Source organism: Girardinichthys multiradiatus, chromosome 21 (assembly GCF_021462225.1).
Source record: "Girardinichthys multiradiatus isolate DD_20200921_A chromosome 21, DD_fGirMul_XY1, whole genome shotgun sequence".
NCBI lineage: Eukaryota > Metazoa > Chordata > Actinopteri > Cyprinodontiformes > Goodeidae > Girardinichthys > Girardinichthys multiradiatus.
This window is the reverse complement of record NC_061813.1, coordinates 41,019,806-41,036,972: the sequence shown is the minus strand read 5'-3', so window position 1 is coordinate 41,036,972 and position 17,167 is coordinate 41,019,806. Positions and strand designations below refer to the sequence as shown.

The 17,167-nt window shown below is 44.7% G+C and overlaps 1 protein-coding gene across 1 annotated transcript in view; it reads right to left on the bottom strand.

Annotated features, from left to right (window-relative positions):
* The window catches only part of scn5lab (sodium channel, voltage gated, type V-like, alpha b), a 210,496-nt gene that overhangs the window by 69,387 nt on the left and 123,942 nt on the right, over positions 1-17,167 (bottom strand). Inside the window, exon 17 of the mRNA XM_047349534.1 lies at positions 1,450-1,623. Within this exon, the coding sequence (XP_047205490.1) occupies positions 1,450-1,623 (174 nt within the window). The remainder of the gene's footprint in view (positions 1-1,449; positions 1,624-17,167) is intronic.

Below are 17,167 nucleotides of genomic sequence, written 5' to 3'. Positions count from 1 at the left end.
TCCCAAAGGTTTTCACACCCCTGAATGTTTCCACTACAAACACAAACTTCAATGCATTTTATTGGGGTTTTATGGGAGACTAATGGTGGTTCTGCATTGTACTGACTCAGGGTACTGGTGGGTTCGTCTCTACCAGCTTTGAACATCTACATACAGAAGGTTTTCCCCTTTCTTCGTTGTGAAACAGCTCAGCTCAGTCATGGTGGACGGAGACCATCTGTATACATCTGTTTTCAGGTCCTGCCGCAGATTCTCAATTCAGACTTTAACTAGGCCATTCATAAATATTAAGTTGCTTTGATTTAAATCATCCCATTGTAGCCTCAGTCGTATGTTTATGGTCGATGTCCTGCTGGAAGGTGAACCTCCACCCTAGTAGCTTCATCCATGCTCTCCTTGACCAACCGGTCAGTTTAGGTGGATGATCATGTCTTGTATGTGTCATAGTCTGTGGTTGCCAACTGTGGGGTAGAACCTGGAGGGAGAATAGGAAGGGACAGTGACAGAGGTGGTGGGCAGTGATGCTGATGATGCAGCTCACAGCAAGTCCAGTGAAAGTCACAGAAAGTCATGATGAAGTTTGTGGGACCATGACGAGATGTAAAAAGGTTTTTAGGGTTGTGGACACATCTGCATGGAGCAGATCATCAGATCATGATCTTTGGTAAGTTTTCAGATCAATGTGAAGAGCAACAGAAAGAAAATGAGAAGGAGGAGGAGAACAAAGGCTCTAAAGACTTTGTTCTTGTCCTATAATGAAGACATGATCCTAGAAGCAGAACTCAAAGGAAAACTTGTTTACTCTAGTTACTTTTTAAGGCCTGTTGAAAAGAAGCAGAACATCTCCATTCCTTCTGGTTTTATGGAGAGAGGTTTTTATTTCTCTGCAGCTTGTATCTGGTCACATAAATCAGACACGTGACTGAAAAGACGAGGACAAACAGAGGCTGGAAACAATTTGCAGATCTAATCGCTGAGGAGGAAGAGAGGAGCTATGAAGGAGCAAATCAAACAGAGTGTGGTGTCCTGCAGGGGAGCCGGAGATCTTCAGATTGACACTTCCTGAAATCTGTGAGGACAGATGAAGATCTGAGTTCATGTCCACGCCTCCGCTCCACTTTGCTTTTCCTCGTTAATTGATGCAGAAAACTGGGCCACAGCTGGACTTTTTGGGTAAATGACATCACTCAGCATCGGCCAATCAACACACAGCCCGATCTGTCTGCAACGTCCTGTCAAACCCAAACATCTCACTGGTAGTTCAGGTTGAAACCAGCTGGAAATTGGATGGAGATCCTTTTTCTGTGGTGTGTTTCTGCTCTCACCACCGGTACCACTAATTCAGTCACCTTTAGATCAATAACTTTGGACCTGTATGTTTTACCACCAACAAGAACCACAGAACTCCCTGGAAACAAGAAGGTTTAGGCAGGACATCTGTGAACATACCAGCCTGAAGGAACGCAGAACGCTGAGGCCCTCCACGTCAGACAGACCGAGCTCCATGAGGCTGAGGCAGACGATGATGCTGTCGAAGATGTTCCAGCCTGTCTGGAAGTAGTAGTACGGATCCAAAGCAATGATCTTCAGCACCATTTCTGCTGTGAAGATCCCTGAGAACACCTGGGGAACAACAAACACGTTTAGAGGGACATTTAGAGAATCCAAAGAGAAGGTTCAGTCTTCAACACAGCTTCAACCTCTAAAGTTTCTCCAACATTTTATTGAATTGGATCAAAATTTCTGTCAGTTCTGACCCAGACTCCTTTCTGGAACATTTCCAGGATGACCTGCCTCCAGCTACTCCTCCAAGCTCCACCTGATCGAACATCCCTAGAACCTGTCAGCTTGGAGAAGTCCAAAACAAAATGGGTCACATGTCCATATTTACCTGAATGGTTCTGATCATGCACACAATCGGCCCGTCTTCAGCAGCATTTCTGTCTGATTATTTCCTGAGACCCAATGTAAAAACCCGACTGCAAGAACATTTTACAGGATCTTCAGACACCTTCTACCTGGTGGGTTCTGAACGGACTTTGTTTCACATCAACACCGAGCCACAGAGGCTGCTGGCAATACGTGTCAAATTCTCAGTCTAATCATCCGGGTCGAGTTCCATAAAACTCCTGAACCGAACCAAACCAACTCATTAAAAACTGAAACCTGATCACATCTTCTGAGCTTGTGTGGTTCTGAGACATAAAAGCTGGAGATGCTCCCAGGATGACTGAGATCCAATGAGTTTGGATGATGTTTGACTGAATGAATAAAACTGTTTAACCCTCCTTGGTTCCTGAAAATAGAAATCTGCGTCCCTCTGACATCTTGTTTTGCCTCTAGACCCACGTTCAAAATTCGTCTTTCAGAAACACGACCATTGCCGTTCCATTTTGGGTTTTTCATTTCCTAGTATTTAAACTCGTCATAATTAATGTTTTATTGTCTTCTAAGCATTGACGATCATTTTTAATTTACTGTAAACCTGCCAACTTGCTTCTTTGGGATGCAAAATCTAGTTTTTGTCTGAAAAGAAAGGGAGACTAACTGCTCAGATTGGCCTAACGGGGATAATATAAAGAAAATCTATAAATATTTGTAATGTTTGGTGAGGACTGCCTTATGGTTCTTTGGGGACCTTTGAAAGCACGTTTTGTGGCTCTCGTGGCTCCCACCGCCACACTCCCAGTTTTGTTGTCTTTCTTCACTGCCTTTAGAGTTTAAATGTCTAGAAGGTCTGCAGCAGAGAGCCACTTTCAGTCACTGAGACTTCTTCAGCAGCAGGACACCCTGGTCAGTTCCCAAATCATCCAGGAAACAGAGACATTCAAGTCAAACACTATGATAAATGAAAGCTATGGTCAGGGACATACAGAGAAATGACCCTGTGCCTCGCTGTCCTTCTTGTATCCATAATGATCCTTAAGCTGCAGCTGAGAATAAAACCCAAAAGCTCCCAAATGTTGAGACACACACACACAGGTAAACACACACAGTGAGGAAGAGGAGCTAAATGAAGGGCAGAGTGTGCCAAAGGGTGGGACGTTTCAGCCTGACTTAGGTTCACCCACATGTGCACACGCAGACGTGTCACCTCCTATAACTGCAGCTCAGCTACACAGGTTCTTTAAAAGCCAACAGGAATCCAGCAGTAGCTGCAGCAGCAGCACACTGACCGCTGCAGAAACATTACAGCACGCTTCACTGGGCTGCAGATCTGTGTCATACATGCTGCTGCTAGCATGCACATAGCTTCGTCTTCATGAACACAGAACCAAGACGACAGCACAGGGAGGACAGTGCAGTCGCTCTGTGGTGAAGCCTCTTGCTTTCCATCCTCTAGTCTACATTTCCCTTTGAGCTCTTTCAGTTTGTTTCTGTGTGGTTTTTTATGACTGCTGAGCTTCCTAATCCCAAACATCTTCATCAATTTACCTCCAGTATAAAATATCGGGCTAAATCCTTACCTATTAATTTAGTTATTTGGATCCCCATTAGCTGTCATAAGCTTGACAGCTACTCTTCATGGGGTCCTTTCTACAGACAGTTTACATAATACAATATCAATACATTTGCATGTTAAAACCAAAATTTAATAAATAAATAAAATTCAAATGAATTAAACCAGAAAACAAACATTTTACAAACATCACCTATGACTCAGAAAACAACAACTTTCTCAGGAGTTTCTTAAAAAAGACTTTTCCAGATGCTTCAATAACTGCCGGGGGTAATTTATTCCATATAGTTACAGCTGGTCATTGGTGCTGCATGTAGCTGCGGCCGTAAGGTCTGCGGTGCCTGTCGCGATGGCAATCCCCGAACCCGGTGGTGGACACCGGCAGTAAGGGACGCTGTCAAGCTGAAGAAGGAGTCCTATCGGCTGTGGTTGGCTTGTGGGACTCCGTGCCACGGCCGGGCTGTGGCAGAGGCAAAAACCTGAGCCTGGGAGGAGTTCGGTGAGGCCATGGAGAAGGACTACCGGTTGGCCTCGAAGCAATTCTGGCAAACTGTCCAGCGCCTCAGGAGGGGGAAGCAGCAGTGCTTCGCCCAACACCGTTTACATTGGGGGTGGGAGGCTGCTGATCTCGAAAGGACATTATCGGGCGGTGGAAGGAGTACTTCGAGGATCTCCTCAATCCTGCCGTCACGCATTCCGTGGTGGAAACAGAGGCTGGGGACTCGGGGTTGGACTCTTTCATCACCCAGGCTGAAGTCACCAAGGTGGTTAAAAAGCACCGTGGTGGCAAGGCTTCGGGGGTGGTTGAGATCCGCCCTGAGTACCTCAAGTCTCTGGATGTTGTGGAGCTGTCATGGTTGACACGCCTCTTTAACATTGCGTGGCGGTCGGGGACAGTGCCTCTGGACTGGCAGACTGGGGTGGTGGTCCCCCTTCATAAGAAGGGTGACCGCAGGGTGTGTTCCAACTACAGGGGGATCACACTCCTCGGCCTCCCTGGTAAGGCCTACGCCAGGGTATTGGAGAGGAGAGTCCGGCCAATAGTCAAACCTTGGCTTCAAGAGGAGCAGTGTGGTTTTCGTCCCGGCTGTGGAACACTGGACCAGCTCTATATCCTCTACAGGGTACTCGAGGGTTCATGGGAGTTTGCCCAACTGGTCCACATGTGTTTTGTGGACCTGGAGAAGGCATTCGACTGTGTCCCTCGTGGTGGCCTGTGGGGGGTGCTCCAGGAGTATGGAATCGGGGGCCCTTTACTAGGGGCCATCCAGAGCAGGAGTTTGGTCCGCATTGCCGGCACTAACTCAGACCTGTTCCCGGTGCATGTTGGACTCTGGCAGGGCTGCCCTTTGTCACCGTTCCTGTTCATAACTTTTAAGGACAGGATTTATAGGGGCAGCCAAGGGTCTGGTTTGGGGAACAGTGCATTTCATCTGTTCTTTTTGTAGATGACGTGGTCCTGCTGGCCCCCTCTAGCCAAGACCTACAGCATGCGCTGGGGCGGTTTGCAGCTGAGTATGAAGCGACTGGGATGAAGATCAGCTCCTCCAAGTCCGAGGCCATGGTTCTCGACCGGAAAAGGGTGGCTTGTCCTCTTCAGGTTGGAGGGGAGTTCCTGCCTCAAGTGGAGGAGTTTAAGTATCTCAGGGTCATGTTTACGAGTGAGGGAAGAATGGAGCGGGAAATCGACAGACAGATCGGTTGCTGCAGTAATGGTGGCGCTGTGAAGGTCCGTTGTGGTGAAGAGAGAGCTGAGCCAAAAAGCGAAGCTCTCAATTTACTGGTCGGTCTACGTTCCTACCCTCACCTATGGCCATAAACTTTGGGTCATGACCGAAAGAACGAGATCCTGGATACAAGCGACTGAAATGAGCTTCCTCTGTAGGGTGGCCGGGCACTCCCTTAGAGATAGGGTGAGGAGCTCGGCCATCCGGGAGGGGCTCGGAGTAGAGCCGCTGCTCCTCCACATCAAGAGAAGCCAATTAAGGTGGCTCGGGCATCTATACCGGGTGCCTCCTGGACGCCTTCTTCGGGAGGTGTTCCAGGCATGTCCCACCGGGAGGAGGCCCAGGGCACGGCCCAGGACACGCTGGAGGGACTATGTCTCTTGGCTGGCCTGGGAACGCCTTGGTCTCCCCCCGGAGGAACTGGAGGAGGTGTCTGACGTCTGGGTGTCTCGTTTGAGTCTGCTGCCCCTGCGACCTGGTCCCGGATAAAGCGGAAGACGACGAGTACGAGTAGTTACAGCTTTAAAGAAATTGATCTACAAACGGCTTCAGTCCTGGGTTTTGGATGGACAAAATGACCATGAAAGGTCTGATGGAATAAATGTGTTGATCCATCACATAATGTCAGCACCCTTGTAAATAAGCAGGTTCTCTATTATGGCATTTATTTCTAAAGAAGCATAATAAATGATACTTAAGTCTTTCTTCTACCCTGAGCCACGACAGACATTCATGAAGAGCATCTGAGCTCTGTACTCCAGTCAAATAGACAACAACCCAGTGCCAATCTAGCAGCTGTATTCTGTGTAGTCTGAAGTTTAAACAGGTGTGTTTTGGATGCCCCAGACCACACCACAGAACAGTAATCCAGGTGGGATAATAGCAATGACTGCGCCACCAGGACAACTACATCTCTTTATACAAGACATATTTCTACCCATTTTCTTTACCATTGAACTTATGTGCTTCTCCTACAGCTGTTCATTGACTATTACTCCGAGGAGTTTTACCTCCTGCACTTGCTCAATTTCCATCCCCTTAAACATAATATTAAGTACATCACTGGCCTGATGTGTAGATGTAAATAGCATACTCTTTGTTTTTGATACATTCAAAATCAGTTTGTTCTCATTTATTCAGCCTTGTAGCAGCTGTAGATCAGACTGCGGTGTAAGTCTTAGCTCTGCCATATTACTTGCAGCATAATAAACAATAGCGTTCTCTACATAAAGAGTTGTACTACACCTTTTAAAGACATGCGGCTGTCATTTATAAAAAGTGAGAAAAGTAACGGCCCTACGTAGCTGCCCTGTGGCACACCATAGTGTAAATATTTAGGAGAAGAAGAACTCCCATTGAAAAATACAGATTGACTCCTACAGGTTAAGTAACTTCTTATCCAGTTTAGTGGTTTGTAAGAGAAACTATATGCAGATGGTTTCTCTAGTAACAGGTCATGATCTACTAAGTCTACTAAGCAGCACTAAAATCTAGAAAAACTGCACCCACTATCGTTCTGTTGTCAACATTGGTCACACACCGATCAATCATCTCTGCCAATGCAGTAGCTAATAGTTGAGAGATTTGTTTTCTTATTTCCATGCTGTGATTCAAACTTTAATTCATTTACGTTTAAATATTTGAAAATCTGTACAAAAACATATGTTTCTATTAGTTTTCTCAGGATGGGAAGGATTCTAATTGGCCTACTATTTACTGCTGAGAAGCCATCACTTTTATTCTTCAGGAGAGGCATTATATTGGCAGATTTCCATGTCTGTGGAAAGATTCTTTGTGCCAAACGTAGATTGAATATGTGACACACTGGAACACCTCATCTATTGCTGATGGTTTGTAATCATTCAGATTATAAATCATTTTTTCCACTTCTCCTGGACTCAACAGATGTAACATAAAATTACAATCTTTACCCCTCATTATTGAGTCCTTGATTATTTTAAATGAGGTGCCATAACTCCTGTAATTTTATCAATAAAATTGATAAGTTTAGACAAGTTTAGACAAGACAAGTATTTATTGATAAGTTTAAACAAGATAAGTATTGATATTTTAGTAAAAAAAAGTTACTAAAATAAGTTGCTATCTGTTTGCCTTTTGTCAGAAAAAGGCCATCTTTTTCCATGAATGATGGTGTGTTTGATTTCTCCTGCCCTTTAACTCATTCAAAGTATTCCAGAGCTGTCTTCCATCATTCTTTTTCTCATGCAGTGTCTATAATATTCTCCTTCCTTTTTCCTGTTCAGTGTCCTCTCTTTGCAGTAAGCAGTCCATTTCTGTGGGTGTGCAGTTTCCCCTAAAACACGTGCTTCCTTTTTCAATGAGTCTCTGTGTGCCATGGCCTGGCAAAGCTTAGCATCAATCCATGGAGCCTCATTAGCTTTCACTGTAAACGTCCTTAACGTTGCATGTTTATCCACTACAGAAAGAAACAACTCATTGAAAATCTATGTCTTTGATCCCCAATACTTGGTTCCAGTCTATTTCCTCTATGTTACTAACAAAATCATTTAAAAAAAATGTCCTATAACTTCTCATCTGAAGTATTCTTGGACCAGTTTTTGGTGCCTTAGCTTTTCTTACCACAGCTACTCCATTATGATTTGTAAATCCAACAGGGGCAGAATCTGCTTTTGAGCAAACAACACTGTTATTGGCATAAAGATGTTCGATGCATGTTGAAGATACGTACCCTGAGTAATCACAGAATATTCTAGTGGGGTGTTTAACGAGTTGTTTTAAGTCACAAAAGAGTGCAGTATCTTTTAGCCTTTTGTTAGGGTCATCCATTTTGGGGGATAGACCGGCTGGGCGGCGCAGTTCAACATGCGGAGTTCAATAGATGTCGCAGCTCTGACGTCACCCGGGATTATAAAACCTGCAGAAAATAAACTTTCGTTTCAGGACAACGCAACGGAGTCGCATATCTGGAGAGACAAAAGCTCGCAGGCAAACTTTTCTTCCAAATGGCCATTCCTGGAAGAACTTGAAAGCTGGAAATCTGTCTGATACAAGAAGGTCAGAAGATTCATAACCGATTGAAGACCCCGCCGACACCCGGCGGGGGAAAAACCCACAGAGGTTTTATCTGTAAGGAGATGAGTTTCCCCTTGTGATTCAGGGAACTAAACGGTTACTCATATTTTTCCCGTTTTGGACGGATGAGAAGTTTACCGTTTTTTTTTTTTTATTGATCACGGACACATGATCCCCCCCTGTGTTTCTTCAGACCTGACCCATCCTCAACCGCTGGAGAGAAGAAATCAAAGTGATTTTGTTCTTTTTATATGAAATCAGATAGGTGTATTTAGAGGTCTGGGCAGGGTGAGGCATAGTTAAGGTGATCTAGAATCACCAGTAGTTAATCCAAGGTATCAACTTGTTGCATGCAATATTGATTGAAGTGTTTTATGCTGAGTGGTGTTTTGATTTGCTGTGCGGCTGAATCGCAGAGTGTGGATCAGCAAGGTGTGTGTTTATGTTTTTGTCCGGCTGATTCCAAATCATCCAGGAGTTAGAAGTTGGACTTTTGAAGATTTCCATTCAAAGCAGCTGTGGTCTGGGCCTTGTCTGACCACTCCTTTGTCCCAGTTTTATTACTGGAGTTTTTTCACTGAGTTCCTGCCTCAGAGTTTTATGACCCTTTGTTTGAGATTCGTGGCGATCAGCTGCTAGAGGCTAAAGGGGCGCAGCCCACCGTCTACCAGCTGATCGCCGCAGTCAAAACATCAACACACCAGGAGGACTTCTCTTTCCAAGCTAACCCAAATTGCACCGTTTGTCCATAAAACTGCTGGTTTGATCTTCATAGACACTCAGTGCACATATATTTTCTTTTATTATTATTTGTATAGACTAGAAATTGTTAGTTAGGTGAAGGTTTTGGAACCAGAATATTAGTTATATCAGGGCTATATGGTTTCAATACATTTTCACATATATATACTGTAGATAAGAGAAGCGTTTGTGTTTATTTCATGCAAGAGTAATTTATCTGTCAAAATAAGGTCGAAGTTCCCCCAACTTCGGTGAAGCGGTTGAATAAACAGTGACATTTAGTGGTTTTGGGTAATAATTATCAATTATTAATGATAAATAACTAATTGTAATTATTAAGAGCTTTGAGCCCATAATTACAACACCAGAGGACATCTCTGATTTCGATTTGTAAGTAATGGTTTTTAGTTAAGAAATTATTTTTTTGAATTATGATTTTTTATTATAACTTTTGATAAATATTAATTAATCAATAATCATAATCCTTACACTTCTTTTCAGTGGGCATGTTTTAGACTGCCAGTCAATATTTGAATCGTCTAATAAATACATTCATTGTCCAACTCTAATATCTATGTAAGCAAAGAGCACAATGCATCTACATATAGTGCATTCGAAGCTGGTGGCCTATGAATGCAGCCTACAATAATTGGTCCAATATGAGGACTATGAACCTCCAAACCTTAGGTCAGCTCTAACCTTAGCTGGTATGTGGCTTTGTATGTAAACAGATTTCTATCACATCTAAAAATATTATAATCTGCAATTGCTACAAACATATCAGTAATTGATTGGTCCAAATGTGTTTCTGACACAGCCAAAATATTTAGTTTTTCATTACAACTAAAAGTACCAATTTCATGAACTTTGAATATTTATATGAGCAATTCTAATCCCCTTTTTTGGTAGCTTTTAGCTGCACATATGGATCAAGCGGACGTAGCTGATCACAGCATAGTCTCCCCTTCCCCTTGCCTCCTTCAGTGCAGGTAAAAGCTCTGCTCTTCTTCTCACTCTTTCAGAGAAGTCCTCGCTGATGTAGATGGAGGAGCTCTTCAGCTGAGATCTAGCACAACTCATTCAGTTGTTTGTCCTTAAAGCGCAGCAGTTTTACAACTATAGATCTTGGTCTATCATTTACACTTTTAAACTTCCCATTTCTGTGGGAACGTTCAATCTCCACTGGAGCATCAACTTCTAGCTTTTTAAAAATCAACTCTCTTCCTTTAACTTCAGTCTTCTCCCAAGTTTCTTCTGCCTTATCCGGACCAAGTCCATTGACCACAATGTTATTTCTTCTAGACTGATTTTACAAGTAGTCTAGTTGCTCATCACATCCCTCCATAGACACAAGAGGTCTGAGTTCATTGACGTTTGTTAATATTACTTAAATCCACTTAAAACCAAACAGGCAGGTAACTTCAAGCAGAATTAGCCTCCGCCTCCCACCAGCTCACTCCCTCGCCGACAGCCGAGCTCTGGTGGACCTCACAGCGGAAGGAAGTGGTGGCGGACTTCGTTCTTGTTGGAACAGGTGTATCAGACTTCAGTGTGAATTACACTGTGTGTGTATTATAGTGTTATTATTAAAGTGTTTATTATAGTGTGTATGTTTTAGCAGGTGTGTGTATGTGTGTGTGGGTGTGTGTCTACTGAGGTCCTCTCAGGGCTCATTAACTCTGCAGAGCATTGATTAGCTGCTCCACATGATTACTGACACCAGGAGAACCTCTCTGCTGCTCTCTGGGTTCTGGTGGAGATGCTGCCACTGATGCAGGTCAGGGATAAAAATGTTGGACTTCGGATTTTGTTGGTTCCTTGGAGGAGTTTCCTTCACTGACATCTGGATCTCTGTACTTCAGGATGACAGATCAAAATAAACATCTGTTAGTTTTAGAGTGAGAAAGTTCCTTCAAAGTTCTCATCCTATGAATTTGGACATATTTAACTGGGCTCCATCTGAACATGTTCAACTGTCTCCACAGAGAGGTTCTACCAGAGTAGCAGAGTTATTTATTGTTTGAGTCATTTCTCCAGCAGAAGAAAGAGAGAACTTCAGGTTACTGCTGCTACCAGCTGATCTGAAGCTGCTTCTCCATCCAGAAGAGATGTTTCCCTCACTGCTTCTGTTGAGCAAAGAAAGGTGTCCAGGAGAATTGATCTAACTTCAGACCCACTAAACTGATTCCTCTCTCTTGCCACACTCGAGGTCTATCTGGCTGGTTCTGTTTCAAGCCCAGGTCAGCTAACAGAGGCCTGGGAGGTCGGGGGTTCTGGTAAAAATCTTTTGCTGTTCTTAGGACCCTAGAGATCTCACAGGGTTTACCTGGAATCTGCTGTAACCACTTGGTGGTTCCAGGTCCAAGATCTCCTATCTCCTATGACCAGTAGCACGTCCGAGGCCTCCACTCTCCAAAACTTCTCCATTTCCTCTTTGAGCCCTTGGTATTTCTGGAGCTTCACAGGTTCCTCCTTCTTGATGCTTCTGTCCTTTACAATCATCATGTCCACCAGCACAGAGATTGGTTCTGCATTACGTGCTTATTTGTCTGGATCTGGAGGTCCCACAGAATCTGAGCCTTAGTGTTCTCCACCACTCTCAAGTAATCTGGGAGCAAAGAAGTCCTCCAGCAGATTTAATAATGTGGCAGCAGATGAAACGGCTTTGATTCAACTTTGGTTTGTTGGATTTCTTGTCTTCCTGTTTAATCATTCAGACTCAATCATGTGAACGTACCTCAGGAAAGAAAAAATGTTAGATTTTTTCATTATTTGTTGTTATTTTCTTATCCCTTATTATGTGTTCATTTTATCACCAGTTCAAACCCATTTTGTTTCTGTTTTGCTATATTTCATCCTGTCTCAGTGTTCCTGCTGTTGGGACGTCAGTCAGTTGGATGTTAATGAAGTTAAACGCAGCTCAGCTGTCAAACATCAGCAGCTGCTGTTTTACTCCAACCAAAAACATCACTGAGCAGAAAACTGGCTGCTTTATGCAATTCAGGCTATTTGTCCTAATTTATTTCTGTCCTAATAAAAAAGTTATGGGCATTTCAGCTGTAATAAAACCTGTTTAAGCCGGAGTTAATCCCCAGAGACAGTGATCCTGGTTAATGGACCTGGCCAGAAGATGGTTCTGGTTCTCAGATCTGGTTCTGCTGGACGTGTTGATGGGTTTTAACTTCTGATGTGGAGGAGAGAAACATGACTCTGACCAGCAGCTACATTCACGTGTGTGTGTGTGTGTGTGTTCCTGTCTTGGCATCACAGTGAGACCATTTTCCAGATTTCACCATCAAATTGAGGACCGTTTGTACCAAAGTGAGGACATTTTGCTGGTCCTCACGACCTATTTTGCTAACGGTTAGGTTTAGGACTAAGGTGTGAATTGACTTTAGGTTAAGGTTAAGGTTATGGTTAGGTAAGCACTGGTAATGGTTAGGTTTAGGGTTATTGTCAGGGTTAGGGCATAGAAAGGGTTGAAAATGACTGAAAATCAATGGGAGTCAACACATGGTCCTCACTACATATAGCAAAACAAGAGTGTGTGTGTGTGTGTGTGTGTGTGTGTGTGCGTGTGTGCGTGTGTGTGTGTGTGTGTGTGCGTGTGTGTGTGTGTGTGTGCGCGCGTGCGTGTGTGCATGCGTGTGTGTGCGTGTGGGTGTGTGTGCATGCGTGTGTGTGTGTGTGTGTGCGTGTGTGTGTGCATGCGTGTGTGTGCGTGTGGGTGTGTGTGCGTGTGTGTGTGTGTGTGTGTGTGCGCGCGTGCGTGTGTGCATGCGTGTGTGTGCGTGTGGGTGTGTGTGCATGCGTGTGTGTGTGTGTGTGCGTGTGTGTGTGCATGCGTGTGTGTGTGTGTGTGCATGCGTGTGTGTGCATGCGTGTGTGTGCGTGTGTGTGTGTGTGTGCGTGTGTGTGTGCGTGTGTGTGCGTGTGTGTGTGCATGCGTGTGTGTGCATGCGTGTGTGTGCGTGTGTGTGTGCCAGAGGCTCTTGAACGGGGATGTTGACATCAGCACTCACTAATAACAGTAACATCAGCAGAGAGAGGATGACTACGTGAGGAAGAAACGTGATTATTTTTGTCACAACCAGGCAGATGTAATGAGTAAGCACCAGTACACACCGACACACAAACACACACTTATTACTACACACAGTGAGTGGCGGCTGCAGGCTGGTGCAGAAACGATCATTAAGGAGATGTTTTAAGGCTTCGTCCTTCTTATTTTAACTCATTTATAGGATCTCTGATTATATTCAAAGGGACAATAAACTAACATTTATTGTTTTTATCATTAAAATTCCAAATCTGAGTGTTCCCAGCTCTGCCCCAGTGCCCCTGAGCAAGGCCAGATTTACAGCAAAGGACTGGTGCGTAGCTCAGTTTTATCTACATCCCAAAAGCCCAGTTAGACTGAAAGCGGTTCTAGAAGATTTCCAGGTCCACAGGTTCTGTTTTACTACCCTCCAGAGAGCCATGAAACACATCACATCGCTGTAAAGTAGGGCTTGACAATTTTCACAATATTATGGTTAAATATTGCCAAAATATGTGTGAGGAAGACGTTTGTTTCTGTCTTCAGGCCTTCTTCAGCAGTGAAGGTTTGTCCTAGTGGCCGAATATGTGAACTGCAGGCAGTTTTTTGTTCCGACACCAAGCAGTGCTTAGGTGTAAATATCCATCAGTTGCTGAACATCATTTGGACCTCCAGCTCTTTCAGTCTGAAGTTATTTAGTGGATCACAGAACCGTCAAGGTCTGATGGGACCAGGTCTCATGTGGGGGTGAAAACATGGACCGGAGCATCACCCTCATTCCTGCAGATGGAGCTCTGATCCATCGGTCCATCTCCCACTCCATCCTGCCATCACTCAGGAACAAAATGATACTTGAACTCATCCAACTGAGGCAGAGATGGACCTCCAGCCCAGAGGTAGTCCATTTGGGTTCAGTTGAGAATATTGAGCTTAGAGTTAAAGGAAGCTTAGCAGGATAAACACTTTTCTCCAAACTTTTTCTTCTTTCTCCTCTCACCCAAACAAGACAAAGCACCCTGAAAATGTGTGGAAACAGCTGCTCTATCATTTAAAAAGTGTCCTTTGGACCTACTGGAAATGAAATATGTGGAACATCTTTGGTGAAAACAGAATCAGCTCGGCCACCCAGACATAAATCAGTGTGTCAGGCTGCAGCCGTTACAAAGCCTTCCCTCCAACAGAGACATTAGAGGTTAGCTTCACTCAGCACAGGTCGGCTGCTCCTCTCTGGATAAAAGCCTCCTCTGAATGTCGGAGGTGTTTGCACGGATGGAAATATTGAAACGTGGAGAGCGCAGCTGAAAAGCAAACAGTAGCAAACAGCGAGAGCATTAGCTGACATTGATTGTGTCAGCAGGGAGGTGTCCTAACATGATCCAGCTTACATAACCCTCAGAGACGCACACAGCCGAGGCTCTCCTCCGACAGAAAGGCCAACTAAATGCTATGTAAACATCTGCCAGGATTAGAGGTTTGATCCTGTAAAGAACTTCAGACTGCGGCAGGATCCCGGAGACACAACTCAACCGGCTCCAGATTCAGCAGCTCAACAATTTCAAAATGTTTGCGCTGCAGAAATCTGCGGCAGCATCAAACTGGAGGCAAGGCTGGAGCAACGTTAGAAGAACATCATATAATCTACTGATTACAGGCAGGGCCCTCGGGGTGGCTGGTGATACGGTCCGGACGCTGACACACACAAACCCAGAGCGACCTTAGTGACACAAATAAAATAATGAACTTGATTTTGTTTCAAAACACCTGAAAGTCTGAGAGCTCAGAAGCAGAGGATGTTGGAGATCATCCCTGGGCTGATTCCCATCTCCTGGTCTTATCCATGCATCTAATCCTACACCCAACATGCCAATATGCCGCCTCATTCCAAACAGAGATCAGATGTTCCAACATAAGAAGGTCCTGAAAGAAGCTGAAGAGAGATTCTACAGATGCAGTCAAAGTTAATGCTGCTGGTCGTCTTTATGAAGGTAATGGCTGAAGGAAAACAGCTTCTAACTTAAACCTTTCCAGATCTGCAGTCAGATAATTCAAAAGTTCATAACAACTAGAACTGAGACAACAAAGCTGGACCAGGATCTGGGTTTATCTTCCACTCAGTGAGGAGGATAGTGATGGAGGTTAAAAATAGCTACATAGGTCCCTGTTCAGGAACTGCAGCAAACAGCAGCATCCTGGGGGTCACCAGGTCTCCATAGCAACCATCAGACTATATGGTTATTAGGGAGGCATCCTACCATCACAAACATAAACATGTAGAGGTTTCCTAAACTCCACTGGGACTTTAACTGGACCTGTGTGTCAGTCAGACTCAGACTGAACACTCTGACTGGATGGACCATGGTAAAGGTAAACGGTGTCTTGCTCAAGGACACAACGACTGAAACAGGGGTTTAAACCGGCAACCTGCCTGTTACAGGATGAACCTGTACCACCTGAGCCATCGTCGCCCAACCGTCTGGACCATCTGAAGAGATGCAGCAGAGAATGATCAAGGTCCCTCTCTCTGTGTGCTCCTACCAGGTGAAATGGTTCAGAACAAGTACCACCACAGTAAATACCGGGTTTTCCTAGTGAGAGCAGAACAGCAGGACCCGGTTAACATTTCCGAGGTTTACGTTGTAATAACAATGAAGGTCACTGGAAGTCAGATTTCCACGTGGGAAAGTTAGAAGTTTCTCAGCAACCCTAACACTGAAATCTAAAATGGCCGCCTTGTATATAAAGATCACAGTTTAAACAGCTTACATGTCATTTTGAATATTTTTTAAAATATTGCATCTTTAGATCAGATGAAGCACAAAGTTTACTGAAAAACATGCATAGGAGCAAACCAGTTAGTCCTACTGGTGTTCTGAACTTGGACCTGGAAGTCTGGTGGGTTTCAAGTCATTGCCAGGTCCAACTCCAGAAAGCTTTTCTTCACAACTCCTTCAGGTAACAAGCCGTAGGTTTGAAGTGGAACATCTTACAAAAGCATCTTTCTGAAACTATCTCTAACAGCGTCCCGTGTTGGGTCCCAGCTCCAGAGGTTGAGCCCCACAGCTGCAGGCCGGTTCATTCCTACAGCTTCTACTTTTAAACCTCATTAGCAGTTGGTTTCCACGCAGCTGAGGACAGCTGATAAAGCTGTGTGCGTTTGCTCAGGTGTGCCGAGCCCATGGCTGAAGGCTGTTCACACCTCAGGTGAACCAATTAGCATACAGCATCAACCTATCAGCTCATCGGCACACCTGCTGGGTCAAACAACACAGTTAGTCATGCTGGTTTGAAGCTATCTGACCTGCTTCTGTCAGCTCCGATACTCCTGCTCACCTCCAAACAGATAAAACATTCCTGGTCTTTCTCTGGAAAAAGCAACAAATCAGGATTTATTTTCTCTATGTACGTCCTGAAGTCTCAGAAAGGTTTCAGCTTTTTTCACATGTCCACAGGTGGTTTCTTCTTCTTCTGTCACCTCTGTCCATGATCACAGCCTCCTCGACTACATTAAAGTTAGTTTGTTGAAAAGTTTCTTCAGCAAATTCTCCCCTTTTCTCAGTCTAAAACCAGGCTGACCTCATTCAGCGAGATGAACCAGAACCAACTTCCTCAGCATGACTCATCTGCTTCTCATGGAGCCGATGGTCCATGACTCATAAACTACCCAGAGGTTCCAATCCAGACACCACTGCTGAGATACAACAGAAGATACCTGATGCATGCATCCATCCACCCATCCATCCGTCCATCCATCCATCCGTCTGTCCGTCCGTCCATCCATCCACCCATCCATCCGTCCATCCATCCATCCGTCTGTCCATCCGTCCATCCGTCTGTCCGTCCATCCACCTATCCATCCATCCATCCATCCGTCCATCCACCCACCTATCCATCCATCCATCCATCCATCCGTCCATCCATCCATCCATCCATCCGTCCATCCATCCATCCATCCGTCTGTCCATCCGCCCATCCATCCATCCATCCATCCATCCACCTATCCATCCATCCATCCATCCGTCCATCCACCCACCTATCCACCCATCCATCCGTCCATCCATCCATCCGTCTGTCCGTCCGTCCATCCATCCATCCATCCATCCGTCCGTCCACCCTTCCATCCATCCACCCACCTATCCATCCATCCAT